The following is a 19,019-nucleotide window of genomic DNA, read 5'->3' on the forward strand; positions in this document are numbered from 1 at the left end:
TTGGTCATCTTCATCTTCTCCATTCATTCCTTCATCCGCCATGTTTCAAAACTTTCCACCCCCATGTAAATAGGAACATCCTCAACTTCGCAACGTCTAACTGCTTCTGAGCCACTGTCTCTTACCGTACCACATGACCAGTCTCACTACAGTCCTATAAACTTTCCCTTTCACTGCAGCTGCTACTCTTCAGTCACAGAGCACCTCACCTGATTTGATCTCTTCTGTACTCTGGGTAACTGACTCCAAAACTTCTCCTCTCACTGCAACTCACTATATCATCAGCAAACATCATCATCCAGACTTCTCCCGAACCTCATCTGTCAGTCTTTCCATCACAACTGCGCTAAAGTTTTTTTTTTTAATAAATCAGTACAAACCCTAGCGATGCACAGCTGTAAAAGCCTGGCAACAAAATGGCCGATAATTCATTTTCATGCCTAAAATTGATATTGGTTTCAGTATTGGTTGGGCCAAACTAAAATAAACAAACAAACAAATCACAATTTTAATTTTGGTAAAACTGAACTCATCAAAAAACTCTCTCCTTCATTCTGTAACAAGTTCTCTTCACCTAGTATTAAGAATACCTCATTTCCAGGTTGCTATGGATACAGGTAGACAGCAAATACAGGACGCTCAACCAGCATTTACTGCAATTTTGTCGAAGAGAAGTGCAGCACAGATGGGCAGAGCGAGGACTGTGACGTAGTTAAATGGATAAAACCTGTTTTGAAGCTGTGATTATTAAAGAAAACAGCCCCACTCTCCATTACTTTTCAAATCAGTCAATTATGGTTTCAAAGTGCAGTGGAGGATGTATTTACAGATAATTCCGCGCACCAGACGAGCGTCTTGTGCTAGGAAGCGATAGAAGCTGTTTCAAAATGTCAGGCTTGTTGCCGGGTCGAGCAGAAGACGCAGGCTCTGTGAATGTCTTCCATATCTTGATGGGAACATTGGACTGACAGCTGCCATCTTGGCTAGAGGCTCATGTCAAAAATCGGTTCATTAGAGAGTGTCAGCGAATCATGAAGTGCTACCAACACACCGTGATACACTACTGTCAAACCACGCTTCCATAATTCCACCTATGGAATTACACCTCACAAAGACATCAGAACATTTTTCAAATTATTTGTCTTATATCGTTTGACTGGTTTGCTTATTGTGTTCTATAAGAGAAAAATGCACCAAAAAAAATCATATTCTCATGCGTCTGCTGATATGAAAATGTGTTAAATATTACAGGATGGTACTTTCTACAATGACTGCAGAAGGATTTAGGACAGATGGTGCGGCACACAATTGGATTATCTCATGACAGCTTGTAACGGTTCAGTGGTGGCGAGAGGAACACATGTAGTAAGTGATACGACACGTTGGCTCTCGATTTCTCTCTTTACGGTGGATTTGTTGATTCATCTGTCCATTCACACACATATTAAAATGTAATATCTGTATGTGATGTCCGCGCAAAAATTGTCAAACTGACAACAATATATATCTATATTGAAAAAAAAAATATATATATATATATATATATACTCTTGCTCTCTATACAACAGAAAAAATTGTCTTGACAAATTATTTTTCCTAAAAGCTATATGTGATGACGTATGACAACAAAAAAAGTGTGACTGTAACACAATTGCATGGCTGCTTCAGCATTCTAACAACTGTCGCTGCTCAGTAAATAAACCCCCGTCGAACAAAGTGAAGCTGAAAATTGCTTTCAAAATGAGCATTTCGCGTTCTCCCGACTGAAATTACTGAGCGCAGCATGACCACACAGATTTCATATTGCATCACCAGGACACAAGCGACAGAGGGCCAAGACTAAAACTCAAACGTTTAACACGCTGGATTTATTTTTCTGGTACTTTCACTGTTTCTCTGCTACCTTCCCCTCAGTTGTGATCCGAATGATTTTCTTTTGTTGTATACACTGAAGTTTGTCCCACTATGGGGGAGAAATTCCAATTCCTCTAGCAATAATGGGTGACCAGTTAAAGGATGTTCATTTCCTGCATGAAACTGCTCAACAAATGTGATGCGGAAGAGCTCAGTTCTGCTGACTGGCTTGTTTTTTCAGTCGAAACTGACTGTCAAATTCATGTGGCGAATGCAAGTATCGCTCCCAAAATGATTGAACTTTCTCACCTACACGTGGACTGAGAAACAAGATCTGAACTCAAGCTGGGTTCCCTGCGCATATTAACAGAGCCACAGTTGCCTATGACACGCTCTGTCGGTCAACATCAGCCTCACACACCATCAGGGAGTGTTCGTCGATACCCCTCCGTGACTTTGCCCATCCAAATCTGAACATTAAAAAGGCATTCCGTGCTAGGAATTCAACAAAGAGGATGACTTGACAGCTTATATTCCCACAAGACGGTATTTGGGAACAATCGATCACAGAGGACACCGAGTATTGAGGTCTATTGCATTCATCCCATTGGGCTCCTGCAGTGAATGAGACAGGTGACGTGACGGAGAAAATAATATCACCCTTGAAAGTGATGGGAATTAAAATTAGTTACAATTTACATAATAAAAGCAGGATTTATCATCAGAATGCAGATGGAACTCTTCTCCTCTGGAGAGGCTATGTGAGAACAGTTCTGTCTATTCAGGCCATTAGAGATTAAAAACGCCTTGTTAAAAAAAAACTTTGGTAAAATGTTTTGATCCACTTGGTTTGTGTTCTTCAAAGGCAGATATGGATAAAATCGGAGATGCACTAACTCCCTCGGCTCGGGATTTGAACGTGAAATCACACAGGAAGATCCCGGAAAAGATGTGTCCCGTCTTTTTTCCGAAACACTGCAAAGCCCAAATACCTGCGCTGTGTGATGCGTGCAGTGAGTTTGTATCCCAGGGCAATCACTGGGTGCAGCGAGGAGTAGCAGGGAAAACACAGGGAGGGAGGGAAAGACGGTTCAGGCCTCACTTCGGCTCACCAGGTGACGGGCGATGCCACAACCAAGATAAACAGGCCTCAAGAGCAAAGCAGCTTAAAAGAAAGTCCAGACAATCTCTTAAGATCTGAGCATAATTTTTGATGCAAACTCTGTACTATCTCTTATATCGTTGTTGCTCCGCACATTAAAAGGCGTCTGCTCAAAGACCTGACAGCAGAAAATCTTCCCGGCGGCAGTAAATTGTGACTCCATTACCAAGGCTCCAGCGAAAACGATATGCACTGTCACTGTAATGATCGATTTAAGCGCCAATGCTAGCGGGGGACGTTCAGGAGACATTCATTCTCATCATTTGCTTTCATCCAAATCTCATTTTACAAAAAGAACGACCTCAGATTTGACATTCCATGCGCATGCAATCTCAAGACATACAATCGAGCGTCAGTGACTCATGGAATAATTCAGATGGCACAGTAAAGTATGCTGAATGTGTCTCTTTGAAGCTAATGCGATCATGAAGTTTAAAAAAAATAAATTGCCAAAAAGAAATTACTTGTATACGTGCCTAGCATGATGCTCATGTCTTGTGTCCTCATCTTCTGAACTCAGTAGGTGGCGCTCTTGGTTGAAAAATCGAACAGTTTCGGTGAAATCATGTCTAAATATTTTAGAGCGGAGGAGGACTCCTTATCGTGAAGCCTCATACGCCGATATTTGTGGCTCCACCCACCTGGCCACACCTCCTTTGTTATGATTGGTCAGACTGGGAGCTCTGCCTAAACTACTGCAATTACAATAGAACAACTTTTTAGAGAAACTAAGCCAATTACCGTAAATTCCGCAGTATAAGACACTACTTTTTCCTCTGAATCCTGCAGCGACGCCGCTAATATGTGGATTTTTACTGGGAAACTAGCTTCACGCTGCTAAAATATTGAGCCTCATCTCATCAAACCGATGAAATCACCCATTTTGAGCCCATTTTTAATGTAGCGTGAACAGTTTGTTTCATGAGTCGGTCTCGATGCTGGTCCCCGTTTTCAGAACTAGCTTCGAAGTGATCCTCGTGCGTTTTTAAGATGGGTACAAGGAAGTCACTGTCAATTCTACCGCAAAGACAGCAGAGTGTCACCGTGGCTCGTGGACGGAGCGACTTAAGTACGAACAAAATATTTATACAAAAATCTTCTTCTTAAATTTAGTGGGTGTGGCTTATATTCCTGTTTGTCGGTTGGTATATTATTATAGCGAGACAATTCATATGAAGGTAACTCTCTTCTGTTAGTGACGTCACATTCTATGATCGTACAGATGTTCGCACCATAAATTCAATGAGCATTCATCAATAATTCACACAAACTTTTCCTTGCCCCGACGATAATATTTTTTCACATTGCAAAGACAACAATTTATCAAAACCAATCCAGGGACGTGAAAGCGACTCAAGGGAAGGAATGTGGAAGATATATAATTGAATCTGTGTCTAATGTGTCTAATGAATGGCCACTGCGGATTCATGAAAAAAAAAAAACCACTCAATTATGTCTGGAATTGAACGTCGCGACGGTTTACGCTGTCGCTGCACTCGGGAAGGAACAGACACATTCATCATATAAAAAGGATTTCAATTGGGATGAGACACACTGGGCATTTTTTCTGGTGCAGACAAACACTGCACACAAGTTGCTTAATATGCCTTTTATTGATCGTCTCAATGATCACCACTAGAAAAGCACGCAGGGAGCACAGTCACTTGCAAAGCAGCTCATTTATAGTGGCATTATTCCCCCCCAATATTATTCAATGCAATTTTATACTTTGCATTTTTCGCATTTGAAATATAGCTGATAGTAATGGGCTCAATATGACAGCAGGTGGGAGTAGCAACTGGCCCTGCAGACTTGGCGGTGGCAGACAATGGGAGAAAATTTGGATTTGTTGATGAACAGAGATGCCAGGTCTAAAAATACTGCCTTAAAAAATATAAAAGAACTATTGTGCAAGTCTGACATGACTTCTACATTTTTAATTGTGTGAATTTTTGTCTACTAGCAGCGTCGGGAGCACAAAAACCACCCAATACCTCTCCATATCTGCTCATATACACATCATATCGCAACAGAAGGATTGTTATCCTATGCGTCAATAGTCATCTAGAATTATTTGTTTTTTTCGGGACTGTTTTTGATGTAAATTCATTAAAACACCGCTATTAGAAAAGTCTAAAAACTGCTGGACAAATGCAAAAACCAAGATCGATTGACAACTGTGAGAAAGGAAGGCAACTTTCAATAGTTCAGTCCGTCCACCGAGGACTGGAAAGCGATTTTTCTGTCCTTTAATCACTGGTAGGCAGGAAGGGGCCCCGAAGGCTCCAAGTCTGTGAGCTTTGCAGAGTTTGAATTGAGGCCCCTGGATGCCATGAGGCTGACATCATTAAGTTCAGCGCTAATGATCCGCTAGATTCAATTTGTTTGGCCCGCGTCCTGTCTTTTGACTGGCTTACGTTGAGAGAAAACGAAGAAAAAAAAAAAAGAAAAACAAGTTTCGGCAGTCGCTCGGAGACCTTCTAGTGGGGTTTTTAGCTCATTTGATTTGGTGCCAAATCACTCCCAGAGTCCAATTACTCTGAAGAGAATGTTATGTACCAAAAAAGAAAAAAAATCGCTAATGGAAGGGCTTTACAGATGTAAACTGAGCAGACGTAATGAGCGAAAATGGGGACACAATAAGGTCGGAAGTATGCCGAAGAGAGGTTTTCTTGCTGGCAGAGGAACTCACTTGACAACTTCAGGACTGGATTTGAAGGAATCCTAAACCTCGAGGGTGCAGTGCACTTGCTTGGCAAAAAAAGGTACAAGGCAGATTTGAATCACTGAATTAAGCATGTATTTGTTTACCAAAAGAACTGTGCTTAAATGGAACTTAATATGATATATATGTAGCACCTTTCAAACACAGGCGCAGGTCAAAGGCAGTAGGAAACATCCCAAATGTACCGTCTGGGGCCCTCGCGTGCACTATAAAATTGAGGGCATACGCCCCCGGAATGGCCCCGTTGATGACCCCACATTGGCAGAAAAATTTCAACCATAAACACATCATAAGAACATTGTAAAATCCAGCCAATAAAATTATAAAAGCAAAACTACAATAACGCCTCCCCAGTCTCCGTTTAAAACACTCTTTGCCAAGGGCTCTAAACGTTTTCACGCCGGGAATATTGCGATACGATACGTATCCCGACACAGGAGTGATGATGCAATATATTGCAATGCTGTAAGTCCAGTGATATACAGTAGCATTTGTTAACAATGACCATCATTTTAAGGGGGAAAATCAGATAATGCGGTACAATATTGTGAGCATGAAAATAAAATAAGTTTAATGCTATCAACTCACTCCACTTAAACTTGTCAAATTATAAAAAGTGGAGTGAACTGCTCCCTTAATCAACAAAACAAGTCACAAGTATCCATGTATTCAATCTCAATATAGGTGACTTAAGATGCGATATTTCAGGAAAGACATTTGATACAATATTTGATCATTTCAGTATTTTCTTACACCAGTGGTTCTTAAACATTGTTGGAGGCACCGAACCCCACCAGTTTCATATGCTCATTCACCCTTCTTTAGTAAAAAATAAAATATGATTTTTTTTTACTGGTGCACGAAATGAAATGCATTAATATCACCTTGTTCAAATAACAAAACCAACGCAGCGGACCGGTAGGAAATCTCAGAGCAGGACGCTTTCAATGACTGTGCCCACTAACTGCAGACTAGACTGAGGGGTGGAGGCTCCACCGAACCCCTGAGACCGTCTCACCGAACCCCTAGAGTTCGATCGAACCCAGGTTAAGAACCACTGTCTTACACCCTGAAAATTCATCGTGTAAGAATACAATAGAGGTGGTTGGACGAAACACTTTTAAAGTCTGTTCAGAAAGCACTTTTTCAGCAAAAAGTTTCTTCCAATACACCTCCCATTCACTCAGCATAGATCTCATGAGACAGCATCCGCGCACTGACTTGCTCTGGAAAGTCTCATCATATATCTCCCACCCCGTTCTTTTGTGCGAGACGAGGGGGTGAGGAGGAGGTCGTATAGAAAAAGATAATCACTCGCAGTGAGTAAATCTCCGCCTTAAGGACGAGCGAAACCAGATCTGCGCACGCCGATGACTATCAGCACTCGCGAGGTTCGCATTAATTCCATCGTACATGGCAGGATGCTGCGCCATCAAAAGACCAAGGAAAGAAATACCTGCTGTGCATTTATTTCCCCGACAGCACAAACCCTTTTGCAGATTCATGGTCACAGCATGGTAGATGGCATAATATCAGATAAAATTATAGAGTGGGATGCAGAAAAAAAAAAGCCTTTCTGGTTGTCGTGGTCTGAATAAGAAGGTTATTGAGGTCTGGAGCATAGTGACTTTAATGCAAAATATGATTTAAAGGCTTGATAATAATACTTCTCTGCGGCGTTTCTCACCCCATGTGGATTTAGTGTAGGTTATCATCCTTTCCACAACCCTGTGTGGGGAAGAAGCGATCGATAACAATAACAAAAATACTTTTACCAAAGGGCAAACTTTAGGCAGCGACTGAGTTTTATGAAAAAACTGATGACATTATCCGTCTCAATAGGCTTCTATTTGTTTCCCCCCGATGGTTACAAGCAGCAGTATGAAGGTCAAATTGTTTAGTCTTAGTTCAGTTCCCCAGTTAATGTGCTCAGCAACACATGGCACCACAACAAAGTGTCCCCAAGCATCTAATGAGGTGAGGGTAATGATGCCGGGAACGAGAGCGAAGTATGCTAATTAAGAGAAATAAACGACAAGAGCTTTCAATTCTGGTAATATATGGGCGACATTTGGCCGATTCCTGGGAAGATTTTTCACTTTCATGAGCCAAAATGGAGACATTTGGAGTCAGAAGGAGAAAAAAAGCGAGAGGTGCAGAAGAGTGTCGTGAACTTTACAACAGGGAATTCTGGGCTGGAACTTCGAAGATGAGTGCATTAAAAAGTTCTTGAGAATCAAATGAAAGTTTTCTTCATTTCAATGAATTGGCATGAAATATTCATTCAGATTTATAATAAAAGTTCAAATAATGACCGTCATTCTTGTACTAAAGAGTGCACTGGAATATTAGCCGCAAGCACAAAATTCAAGAGGGAAACCAGATCTTGTTCATACATCGGTCTATAGGCCGCGGGTGTAGTGGTGCTGTCTGCGCATGAGGATCACTTCGAAACTAGTTTTGAAAACAGGGTCCAGCATGAGACTGACTCATGAAGCAAACTCAGCAATGTTCTGAACTAGAATCATGGACTTTTTTTGACATTAAAGTGCTAAAATGCGGGCGAAAACAGCGCAAGTCTGTCGTTGGTTTGATGTGACAAGGCTCAATATTTTTAAGAAAAAAGCAGCGGCTTATAGTCCAGATATTGTGGTGATCATTTATTTTTTTATTCTTGCTTTTGATTGAACTGTCTATAATTTCCCATGAAGCTACAACCCTTTACTTTATAAACCGGTAGGCAGGTTACACTGACACCATGTCTGACGACAAACACCACAGTAAAACCAAACCAAAACCCATTTTATTGCCAAACCAAACAGCATAAATACAAACATTACTTCAGTTGGTTTCTGACTTCATATTTGAGCCGTGCCAGCCATCAGCTGAAAATATGACATCCCTTCAATTTTGGCTTGTCACTACCACTTCGCTCTGTGTTTGTTGTCTTCCTTTGTCATGTCTGCTCCGATTCTCTGGCTCCGCTCCACACTACACCTCCTTTCTTTGCTGGCCTCTCACTCTTTTCATGGTGTTAGTTTAAAAGCTTTTTAAAAAAATGATAAGGTAGTAGGAAAAGACCAGCTCTTTTTATGGCCTTGCAACATCAGAAATACTGCAAAGTGGCAGAACACTTGCAAACACTTTGTGATCAAGTCTGGCAGCCAAATAACTGTTGATGTTAAAGGCGGGACATAAATGTACCCTAGCCAGCGACATACGAGACAATAAACAGCCCCACATTAAATATTTTACATGCTAAAGAAGAACATAGACAGACATTGCAGATACGTGAATCATGCAACAGCCTGCACAGGCTTTACTGCAATATTAAACCCTGCCAACAGACCACCCAGTTCATAAAACCGAACTTTCAAGGGAAAACATAGAGACACAGAGCAGGTCGCCTTTGGGCAGATATCAAACAGTGGAGTGACATGTTAACTGTGCACAGTCCCTGGAGCTCGAGGGATTTTTTTTTCTTCTTAGTTTAATATTTCAGGAAGCAAAGGGGGGAGAGAATTATGATAGAAAATGTGTAGTGGTCGCAGGTTCCACTACAGCTTGTTTGGAGTTGAATATTCGTTGCGTGTTGGTGTGTCGGCCACAAGGGTGTCGAATGTATATTCCTGGTTTTATTTATTGAAGCTCAAGATCCATTACTAATCCCTTCATCTCCTCATAATCTTCTTGTGCGCTTCACACGTGCTGATGAAGATGTCAAAACACTTCTCTTCTCTCCCTTTTGTCTTGTGCTGATGAGCATATGCACCACGTCTCTCTTCTTCCGGCTGCTGCTCCGGCTGTGCCAACGGGCGATTTTCACACCAGGCTGATTAAATTCACTTCTCTTTCCACATTGTGGCTGCTTTATATTCTGTGTGTTGGAGTTTCAAGCGCGCAGTGATGCAGTGGAGGCTCACCTCCGCTCGCGTGCGAGGACGACAAAGAGAAGGACGCTGCGTGACAAAGAGTGCTTTGGTGCGGATGCACTGAGATTATATAAATGTATAAATACAGTAATGGGGGAGTAAGAAGAGAAGCATAAATGTCGTCCAAGTGTGGGCAAGTGGCTTTGAAGCTTATGTGGTAGGAAATATAGATGCATTAACCTTAAAATTCTTGTAAAGTGTTCATTTCATAAAAAAAAAGTAAAGTTAATTATTGTCAAACCCATGTAATACACATATATTTTGACAATATAAAAGCAACTGTAATGCTTGAAAAAGATTCTGTTTTATCTTGTTAAACTTTGAAAATGAACATTTTAAATTTTCCACTTGGCATTTACTTCAAATTGACTTTTCAGCATTTTGGAAAATCAGCATTGCAGACTTTCTCCAACTACACATAGTATATGTCGTCCATTGGTTGAAGTAGCAACTGTCAAATTTGACATGCAAATGAATGCCCCTTATTGAACTACTATGGGATGCACATTGTTTTATATTATCGTTGAATCCTGAACACAACCCATGAGCTGGAAGCTCTGTGTCTTTCCACCAAATTCTCACTCCTAAGATGAACATATTAATGATCCTCAGGTGGAATTTAGTGTTGAAAGGAAATCAGCCTTCCCAGTGACTCAATAGACTTTCACTTGAATCAAAAGTTTCTCCTTTAGGATAAGGACCCCGGTCGCCATGACTGTAAACTCTCACCCACCAGGTGGCGTCTAGCTCATATTCAGCTGAGCGGACTACAATTTGTTTGTTGTTTCTTCTGTGGTTGTTCATGGTGATGAAGTCAGCTTCACACACAAAAACAGGTTTAATGCAAAAAGAAATCACTTTTTCATGGGGCTGTGACATCATATTAAACATTTCTTGTCATACTAAAACATAAAAATCACATTCTGTGCTGCTCATAAATTTGTTTTTACACAGAGTTAGTTTAGCATCTTGATAAAACACAATACAAATTTTGTTAACCCTTGGCACTTCTCAGCAAATGTACTTTTTTGTTGTTGCATGAAAGGTGTGAATCCGTCCCAAACCTTAAGGAGCCAACAGATACTATAGAAAGGTGCGTAAAATCGCCACATTCCCACTTATTGAACATAAAGAATTCTGGCATTGCTAGCTTTCCTGGCAGCTAAAAAAAAAGGCAGATGCTCAATTTGCCGACACGCTGACCTCCGCTGACTTCCCATCGCACTGATAATGAACTGGGCCATTTGTGATATGTGGTTGTCGGGGGTAATTTTCAGAAACATCATTTGCAGCCAAGGTTTAGCCCGGCGGTCATAGTTCTTGCTTTTTGGCAAGGCCAAGATACACTCTCATAAAATTTCACAGCATAACACCTGGAGACTGTCCATCATCACAGCAGGCTTTTTACGAGCACGTCCTTTCTAAAGGACACCACTGTGGCGCGTCAACAAACAGAGAGCAGGAGAGGGAATGCGCACGCCACAGTGCGAGCTGCATTTCACTGTCGGACGACGACATTGCTTTCCTTACTGTATCAATTAAAGAACCACTTAAGCATCAAGAGTGCTTCTCTTCCAGTAAACAAGTGAGTGGCTCCTCGAGCTGACGGCGAGGGAGAAGCGCGTCATGTCACTCCGGGCGATCCTTCGACAGACTGTTCTCTCCGTTTGGAATGACAGGCAGGCAAGTCCCAAAAGGAACGTACAATCAAATTAAACTGCAGAAACAACTTTATCCCGACAAACGTGTCCCAAAGTGAGCGAGCTGTTATTAATGATGGAGCTTCTCCCCTCAAGCGGCTCTCCCGCGCAGCGCATCCCGCAAAGTGACATAATCATCAGCCACTCAGGGGCGATCACTTCAACGCGCACCAGCTGCCCCCTGTCCTGTGGTCAAACTGGATATACATTCCCATAATGGTCTGTCACACTGGATCACGGCCGATTTAATCCGCCGCAGCAGCAACGGACGTTTAATCTGTCGTCTTTGTCATTCTGATGCTGCGGCCGACTCCCAGGAAGATGCTCTAATGGAGGAATCAAGGAAGGCGAAAGCCAGTGGGCTATAAATCTGCCTCTCAGGGACCCTTCAAAGAAGGCACTGGAGTGATGAATAACGGAGCGGAGAGCAATGAAACATCAGGAAAGTCAGACAGTGAGATTCGTCTTCAGACGAATACAGGAGCAGACTGGGATTCTTTACAATTAGGACACGCCGAGAACGGCGGGTGACTCACAGGCCGGAGGCGTTATTGATCTTTGGGAAGCATGCAAGGGCTCATTTTTAATTTTTAATTCCCCCATTGCTTTCAAGTCTTGGCGCAGTCGCTGGAGCTGCCATGTCTGCCTGTCTCAGGTTTACCTCTTCAAATACAGGGGATTAGACTGTAGCACTGCTTGTCCCAACAACTGATGAAACTTTATTAAAAAAAAAGTTCCAACAGTTGGAACAGCAGGGGAGTTTTGTGTGCAGCAGCACCTTGACCCACCATCTGAACCTCAGTTGATCATCCTCCCTTGCCACTCCCATCCTCCAACACCGTCTTGTCTCTCCACCTGTCCAAACCATCTGACCTCTCAATATATCTGCCACATCTTCCTCTGCCTCTGAAAGCATCTCCCACATTAACAGGGCCTGTGGCACAGGAAAACCGCCATTGCTGATATGTACATTGACTAGAAGATCTACACATGTGAGAGACTTGACATTCAAGTACACACAAAAAAAAATCTCCCCCTCGATTCCAAATTTTGGTCTTTTGGCTGTTGTCACATTGGAGTGTTTTGGCTAACCCTGTGACTAGCATACAAGCACTTCAGAATCTTTGGGATATATATACCATTTTGGTTCTCTACTATTTGGGTTCTTAACCTTTTCGATCACTGGTCCCACCTTTCCCAGAACAAATGGGCCCATTCAAGTAATGCAACTTTCATTTCTGATCATCAACCATATTTCCCCGACACACGGGGAAGGTGGGGCGGTTCTCAGCTGTCACTTGGTATATATCGCACATGATGTGGCCATGTGCTTTATTTATGGTACCAACAAATAGAGTGTAGTGGAACATGGGATCATATGAAGAACTCCCTCACCTTAACCCACCCCATGGACTAATCCCTACCTAAGTCGTGTTTTATGTAATGTGGGGCCTACGCTGCCAGGACAGGCACCTATAGAACTACCCTTCCACGCCTCTGTCTCAGATCAGTGGACAGCCTTCTTCATCAAAAACATTGGATGAAACAAGATTTTTATTGTGTAGCTGTCCTCACCATTTTAAAAATCTGACCTCATTCATATGTTGGATTATTTATTGGACAGCACGATAAGAAATGCGCACTCCACACCGAACAAACCTCTTCAGTGTACAGCCCTATTCACCACCCTTCAGTACATTAAAGTCTCCACATAGCATTAACCAAAAAAATGATGGGCTCCACGGTACAATAGTCATGTATTCCGATTGCACTCATCAAAAAGCGGTTGTCATTTCTCATGCTCTCCTCCATTGTACTCGGCCAGCCTGGAAATCAATGTCCATTAACCAGACCTGCGAGTTTCTGCCACTGGATCCCATCTCCATTAGTTCTGCCTCTGCACAGACACCAGCCCGCTCACCCTTGCGCTGTCCAAAATAGTAGCAGTCGAGTGCGTGTTATGTGTTCTCACCAGGAGGCTGCTGAAGGCAGATGCTCATTATAGTGACATACTGACCTCCAGTGACTTCACACCATATTGATAATGAACTGGAGCGTAAGGGATGTGGCGTCTGTCGCGGGCTATTTTCGGACCTGTGTTCCAGCAAGTGTTATCTGAGAGACTCGGGATGGCGCTCAGAAGGAATCACTGGTTTTCTTTGAACTTCACTGGATATTGGATGCTGCAGACTGAGCGTTTGTGTTAGGCACTTTTGTACTTCAGCTCTCAGCGGGGATCACAGTCCTTTTTACACACCAAAAAATAGAGTTTCAACAACGCAATTTGCAGACACCGATTTGGGATTGAGCATTCCAGCATGGTGTTTTACTTGAGGTAAATACTTGCTGCTCATACCCATGAGGGTTGATACCTATCCCAGCTACACAGGGCACAGACTGACTGTGAGGCCATTGCACGGCACTCACTCACACCTACATAGGCCATTCAGGGGCACCAATTAACACGTATCTCATGATCCTACAGTTTAAGGATCAGTCCACACACGGAGCGACAAACCACACTTGACATTTAAACTGCATGTTGTTTTGAGGGGAACCTATTCATCTTACCTCCTCTCCTGTCAGGTAGTACGCCGACAGCAGCCCGCCGACATAACGGATGTTCACTTCGAAGAGCGACGCTTCCCCGTTCTGGTGAGGCAAAACAAAGAGATCACGTCTTTAAATGTCACATCCAGCAAGTGATCCCAGTCAATACAGAAGCAAATCAGTGGTGTTTTGGAGAAACTATTATCTCCGGTGGCTTCTTTCGATCAACCTCAGCAACAACCAAACAACACACTAGTTCAAGTTTATTTCATCATTTAGATACTACTTATACAAACCAGCGCATTTTTACTCTTATTTTTTCCTTGTAAGTCAAACTGTGTTGTTTCTCCAAGGAAATATATGCGAGAGCAATTCCTGTAAGTATTGCTGAACAACTACGAATGAAGAGTTTCCACTTGTTTTCTTCAAATGTAAGAGAAAAATGCCTTAATGCTGATAACGTTTAACCATTGTGCTAATATTTTTAAGCAGTACTGGAAGAAGGAATGGAAAAAGTGCCCTTATTGGCAGGTGGTGCTCAAAATCTTGAGCATTTCTAGGAGGAGGGGCTTCAGTTTGGCGGCTCCATCTTTGCATTCCACGGATGAAGAAGCTCTCGCAGCAGGAACATGAGTGGAACCAGGGCGAGAATCGCCTTTTCTGGGTCCATGATTCTCAGTTACATTTGACAGATCTGTGCAGCACTTTCATTCATTAGAGCTGAGCTAAAAGGCTTTGGTTTTTATCCAACAAATTGACCAAAATGACTCTGCTCCAGTCCTTTTTTTTTTTTAAACGCAGTATGTCTGAAAACCTCTCCGTGACCGGGCTGCAGTTCTCGAACATCAAGGCTCAGAGTCCAACAGGTCCTCCGGGACCTGGAGGAGGTTTCTGAGGTGGAGAAAATCTGTTCCTCTCGGCCGAGTTTTTGACTTAGTATCAGCAGATTCAACTGGATGGGTGGTCTAACCTTGGTTTACCTTTCCCCCCTTACTTGTGCTAAACAGAAGTGACATGTAATGATGTGAACGGCATTAAAAAAAAAAAAAAACTCACTGCATCAGAGGGACAGGCTCCGTTGAGCTCAACCGCCAAACCAGGAATGAGAAACTCCATAATGGTACGACAATGAGGGCGATTAAAACACAGTCTCTATCCATCATCAGTAATAGTCTCAGACAGGTATGAGGCGCAGCACGGTACAACCAAAAGAGCTGACGCCGCTTAAATCAAACACACCACAAACCTTGAATGCAAATCAAACATTATTAAGATTCTTAAAGCTCCTATGACGTACATGCCGTCGCAAACCCCCCTCGAGGCCAGAGACATAATACACACTTGACTAATAGCTTGGGTGGATTTCACAACACAGTGGCCTTCGCATCTCCATTAAGTCAAGTGAAAAGAAAGAAACTAAACAAAAACCCGGGGCTTTGGGAGACACACAAAAATGAAACCCCGACTCACGCTGGCATAAATTGATTTATTCATCACATCATCAGTAACACACCAGGAGAGGAGATTAAAAACTGTGTCAAACCCAGCAGAAACCCTGTTAATGGCTGCATTTAAAAAGGCATTTGTTAACTGCACATAGACTGAACCTGAGGAGGAAACCAAGAAGAAAACACAAACAGTCTCGATGCCGAGCTACTTCTCATGACATTTCTTTCCAGCCTCCTAATTGGATAAACACATTAAGCTGGCATTTACACTGCAAGCCTGACATTTTCTTTTCACATAAGTAATGACAAATTTCAATTTACGGGGAATTGGCGCTTCATTCATGACGCCCGGGGCGACTCCCTCATCGAAAATCCGAGGAGTCTTATTAGAAATGGCAGCATAAATCATTCAGATTTCATTAAATCTGTCATTTTCCTTCACAGGTTTCAATGCAGCTGTGTTTCATTAGATTCATAAGTTCTCAATAATTAATGGTATGGAAATGAAGATGCTTAATGCTGTTCCTGTAATACATATCTCGGAAAGAAACGTGATTTTCTTTGGCATTTATTGGCTAGGCCTTTAGAAATGCAAGCACTCATATCCAGTTATTGGCGCTCTATTATCAATGAAACTGTATTGTGACAACGTGAAATCATATCAGGGTGATGAAGAAAAAAAAATGTTTTTTTGAGCGACAAGTCCCGTCTAAATGACCTCCATTATGCAGAAAGCATAATCTCAGCACCATTTTCAAATGGATGGATTTATGTGCTGTAAAAATAGTAAGTTGCCATTGGGATAAATTGTGCTTTTGTCTGTCTTCTAGTTGAGCGTCAATAGGCTTTTCAGATTGGACAAGAAGTTTGTTAGCAGCAAGCTATTGTTTGTCCGTCAGCCACTTCTCAGAATGGGTCCCAGTGGGGGGCGCTCAGTACACTCATTGAAGTTGGATTGTGAAGTCATACTGATAAAAATGTGACTCAACATCTGACCCCTTGAGGAGACCCTAACCTTTTGACCTGAGAAAATAGTACCGAGTAGTTACCTGAATGTGACTTCAGATCTATGAATACGTTCAATGCCTCTAGAGGGCAAAGCACATAGAACAGAACAGCATTTCAACAGCTCTTGTGGTTTTCCTTAAAGAGACTTGGTTCTTTTTCATGCCACTCAGACCCAGCACACACAGGAAGGAGGCCTTAAATAAGTCATGTTCCATCTGACCTTCTCCAAAAATGAACAATGGAGGGTTTAATGATTAAAAACAGTACAAAAGGGCCACAAGAAGGAGAAAGGAAAACTATAGTAAAATGCTTAGTGTAATTATGGAAATAAAACTACATATATTTTAACATAAAAAGAATGGATGTTCTTATAGAAATGTTTGATTTCATGGATATATCTGAGAGGTAATATGAAAAATCAAGCCATCAGGTGTCTTCAATAAGTTATATATTATATATTAGTAACGGTGCAAATGTGAACGTATGCTATCATCATCACCTGTTTATTACTTGTTTTCTTTCTAGAAAGTTTCAATGTGATCTCACCACGCAGAAAAGGAGAAAAAGTATGTCTTGTGTAAGCAAATAATGCATGAATGATAAATGATGTACAATACTGGTAAACATATAGAAGCACAAACAAAAAAAGCCTGTCATAAATTAAAGACATGATAAAAGTATCATCAATATACTGTACACACTTGACTTTTTTTGCCCCTCATATTAGAAGAGAAGCCGGAATGGAAATACTATTGTAACAAAATTCAACTGTACCAAATATAATGAATATGAAGGTCTTCTTTTCATTAAAAACAATGTAAAAAGAGCATTTCTTTATGAGGTGAACTATAGCTTTAGAAGCATCTGGAAGCGCTGCACAATGTTGAGGGGTTTTATTCCTCTCGTGTGACATCTGTCTGAGTTAATTGTTGCGCAATCAATCACAACCAAAACAAACCAACAGATGGAGGTGGAAAACCTTCCGTGAAAAAGATTAGTGCATCGGTCCAAGGCCTGCGTGGGATTTGACTCAGGATCTCTCAGGGGTTCATTAACTGGATATTCAACAGCACACAGTCAGGGAACTTGTCCACAAACTGAGACACTTGGATCTGTCAGCACTTAACATCCCAAACTGCACTGAATCATAAGAACAGCTGATGCGACAACATGAGCTCAGCATCTCTCCTGTCATCTCTTCGGACGTCACTTCATGCTGGAGCATTCTTTTTTTTGGATCAGAGACTAAATGGCATTGTTGTTGTGTCGCTTTCGACCAACGGAAGTTCGCGACTGACCAGCAGCTTCACCGGCTTCAACGCTACAGCAGTGATTTCCTTTTCATAAAGAGCCTCCAATGTGACTGCGCTTCGGAACGCATCCGCTGACTCCCGTATTTCAAACTAAGTTGATGTGACAGGGAAAGAAATGTTGCTCTGATGAGCCAAAGAGGATGAAATCCTTGGCCAACAAAACTGCTCGCGAGTCACTGTGATTTAGTGGCACGTCACCAATTAACAAAGGGAGATATGAAAAGGTCAAATTGGATGTCTTTCAACCTTGTTTTCAACTACATTCAATGGCAAGTAAACACAACACAAACACAACTTTTCGTTCAATGATGGTAGTTGGGATGTGATGCATTTATTATTTTATTTTATTTTATTTTATTTTATTGTTGCACAATGTAGCGAAGCACTTTCTGAGTTGGTGGGATCCTCACTGACATTGGCAAAATAAAGCGGATTCTGAAGCTCCGTGAAGCAGTTGAAAAATGATCTGATCTTCAACAGCCCAACAAGGAGGGACACCCCAAACAGGAATCTGTATGTATCCGCTTACACTGACTGAGCTTTGTCACCCAAAAATGAAAGTGACACCCAGTACATCCTCACCTCTACAGATGTATGCGTCCTCGCTTCAGCCAAATGCCACATGACTCGCCAATCTAGACTGAAGTGGGTGAACTGAAGAAATGATTTTCCAGGATCCAATATCACCAGAAGCAACTCGAACGACCCAAAACAAACAAAGAAAAAACGCTCCTGCCGTCACCTGACAAACAAAATGACGCCGCCACATCGCAGCGCAACCTCAGCGCTTCAGAATTTCCCGCACAGACTTCAGGTTAAATGGCGCAAAAGGGGGAAGCGTTTAGATGACTCATGGGCGGACGCTTTGGCTCTCTCCAGGTGTAATTTGCATTTTTATCCCTCTGATAAGGCTTATCGTTTAATCATCCTGTAATTAATGGCGTCTCCCAAGCAGATATGAAATGGATGCATGCGATACCAGACAAATCAACTTTAAGGACGCTGGTGAATAATTCATCAAGCGCTGGCAGCGTGATGAATTACAGCTACAATCACAACCCAGACAGTATTCATCATCAACATCCTTCACTTCAGCTCACCGAGGCAGCGGCGCTGGCTGAGGTGCTGCTACAACACAGCCACACCTCAGATCCGCACGTGGAGGTCTCCAGCTTCTCTGAAAGGCACAGCTCCGTCACCTCAGGAGACTTCGCTGCTCTGCGCCGGACCATTATAAGTCGCGCTGCTGGAGTGCATCTCCGCTCGCTCCAATCCATCAAGTTGTCTGAGACATCATAGACTGTACCACCCACTGCATCAGGCTGGG

At 42.3% G+C, this 19,019-nt stretch overlaps 1 protein-coding gene across 2 annotated transcripts in view; it reads right to left on the reverse strand.

The window, feature by feature from the left end:
• The window catches only part of LOC128767901 (mannosyl-oligosaccharide 1,2-alpha-mannosidase IA), a 151,274-nt gene that overhangs the window by 28,268 nt on the left and 103,987 nt on the right, over positions 1–19,019 (reverse strand). For both annotated transcript variants that reach the window (XM_053880263.1, XM_053880264.1), the window contains exon 4: positions 13,945–14,025. In XM_053880263.1, coding sequence (XP_053736238.1) covers positions 13,945–14,025 — 81 coding nt within the window. The remainder of the gene's footprint in view (positions 1–13,944; positions 14,026–19,019) is intronic.

This window comes from Synchiropus splendidus, chromosome 12, assembly GCF_027744825.2.
Source record: "Synchiropus splendidus isolate RoL2022-P1 chromosome 12, RoL_Sspl_1.0, whole genome shotgun sequence".
NCBI classification, from domain to species: Eukaryota; Metazoa; Chordata; class Actinopteri; order Syngnathiformes; family Callionymidae; genus Synchiropus; species Synchiropus splendidus.